The sequence below is a fragment of the Aureococcus anophagefferens genome (genome assembly GCF_000186865.1).
Source record: "Aureococcus anophagefferens unplaced genomic scaffold AURANscaffold_37, whole genome shotgun sequence".
Taxonomy (NCBI): Eukaryota; class Pelagophyceae; order Pelagomonadales; family Pelagomonadaceae; genus Aureococcus; species Aureococcus anophagefferens.
In genome coordinates this window covers 360,777-361,829 of record NW_008705594.1, presented here as the reverse complement: position 1 = coordinate 361,829, position 1,053 = coordinate 360,777, and the positions used below count along the sequence as shown (strand labels likewise).

Below are 1,053 nucleotides of genomic sequence, written 5' to 3'. Positions count from 1 at the left end.
CTAACCCTAACCCTAACCCTAACCCTAACCCTAACCCTAACCCTAACCCTAACCCTAACCCTAACCCTAACCCTAACCCTAACCCTAACCCTAACCCTAACCCTAACCCTAACCCTAACCCTAACCCTAACCCTAACCCTAACCCTAACCCTAACCCTAACCCTAACCCTAACCCTAACCCTAACCCTAACCCTAACCCTAACCCTAACCCTAACCCTAACCCTAACCCTAACCCTAACCCTAACCCTAACCCTAACCCTAACCCTAACCCTAACCCTAACCCTAACCCTAACCCTAACCCTAACCCTAACCCTAACCCTAACCCTAACCCTAACCCTAACCCTAACCCTAACCCTAACCCTAACCCTGCTCGTGTAACGTCCGTGAAGCGGGACTCTAACCCTCGAAAGGAGCCGGAAGCGACGGTCCGCGGCCGCAACCCGAGCAGGAGCCTGTTTTTCGCGCCGCGGATAACCGCACCGCCGCTCGAGAGGACGCCTACATCGAGCGCCAGAGAAAACAACAACATCATAACGAACTAATCCTAACAAAACTCGGCTAGGTATCCGAGCGGCCCTGGCATATCTTGGCCGAGCGCAGCCCTGAAATTGTACCGGGAATCACGTTATTTCATCGCTGCGCGGCGCGGGCGATGATGTGCCGCAACCCAAACCGTGCGTGCTGACCTATTTTTTTTTTGTTGAACTTCAACTGCATAGGCCCGCGGCGGTTAACGCATGGCAGTTGGTCGGTTAACGCGCTGGCCGTTGATCGTTGGGTCTCATGGCTATTCCGCGCAAGCCTGGAGCGAGGAACAGAAAAACGAGGAAGCTTCAGCACATGCGGCGGGATTTGACTCGCGACGGCGAGCTCTTAGATCCCCACCCTCGACCATCGCTTCCTCGCACCCATGCGCCCCGAGTTGAATCGGTCAAAAACGCCACTGGTGCGCCCACCCCCACCCCTCATCATACCTTTCACCACATCCCTCCCTCATAGGTCTGAACTCCTACGACTCTACGCTGAACAGAATTTTCTTTTCGGGCTACGACG

General features: G+C 54.9%; 1 protein-coding gene across 1 annotated transcript in view; it reads right to left on the bottom strand.

The window, feature by feature from the left end:
• The window catches only part of AURANDRAFT_67349 (hypothetical protein), a gene marked incomplete at both ends in the record, with an annotated part of 2,739 nt that extends 2,207 nt beyond the window's left edge, over positions 1-532 (bottom strand). The window contains one exon of the mRNA XM_009042764.1: positions 6-532. Coding sequence (XP_009041012.1) covers positions 6-532 — 527 coding nt within the window. The remainder of the gene's footprint in view (positions 1-5) is intronic.
• Between the last annotated feature and the right edge of the window lie 521 nt (positions 533-1,053).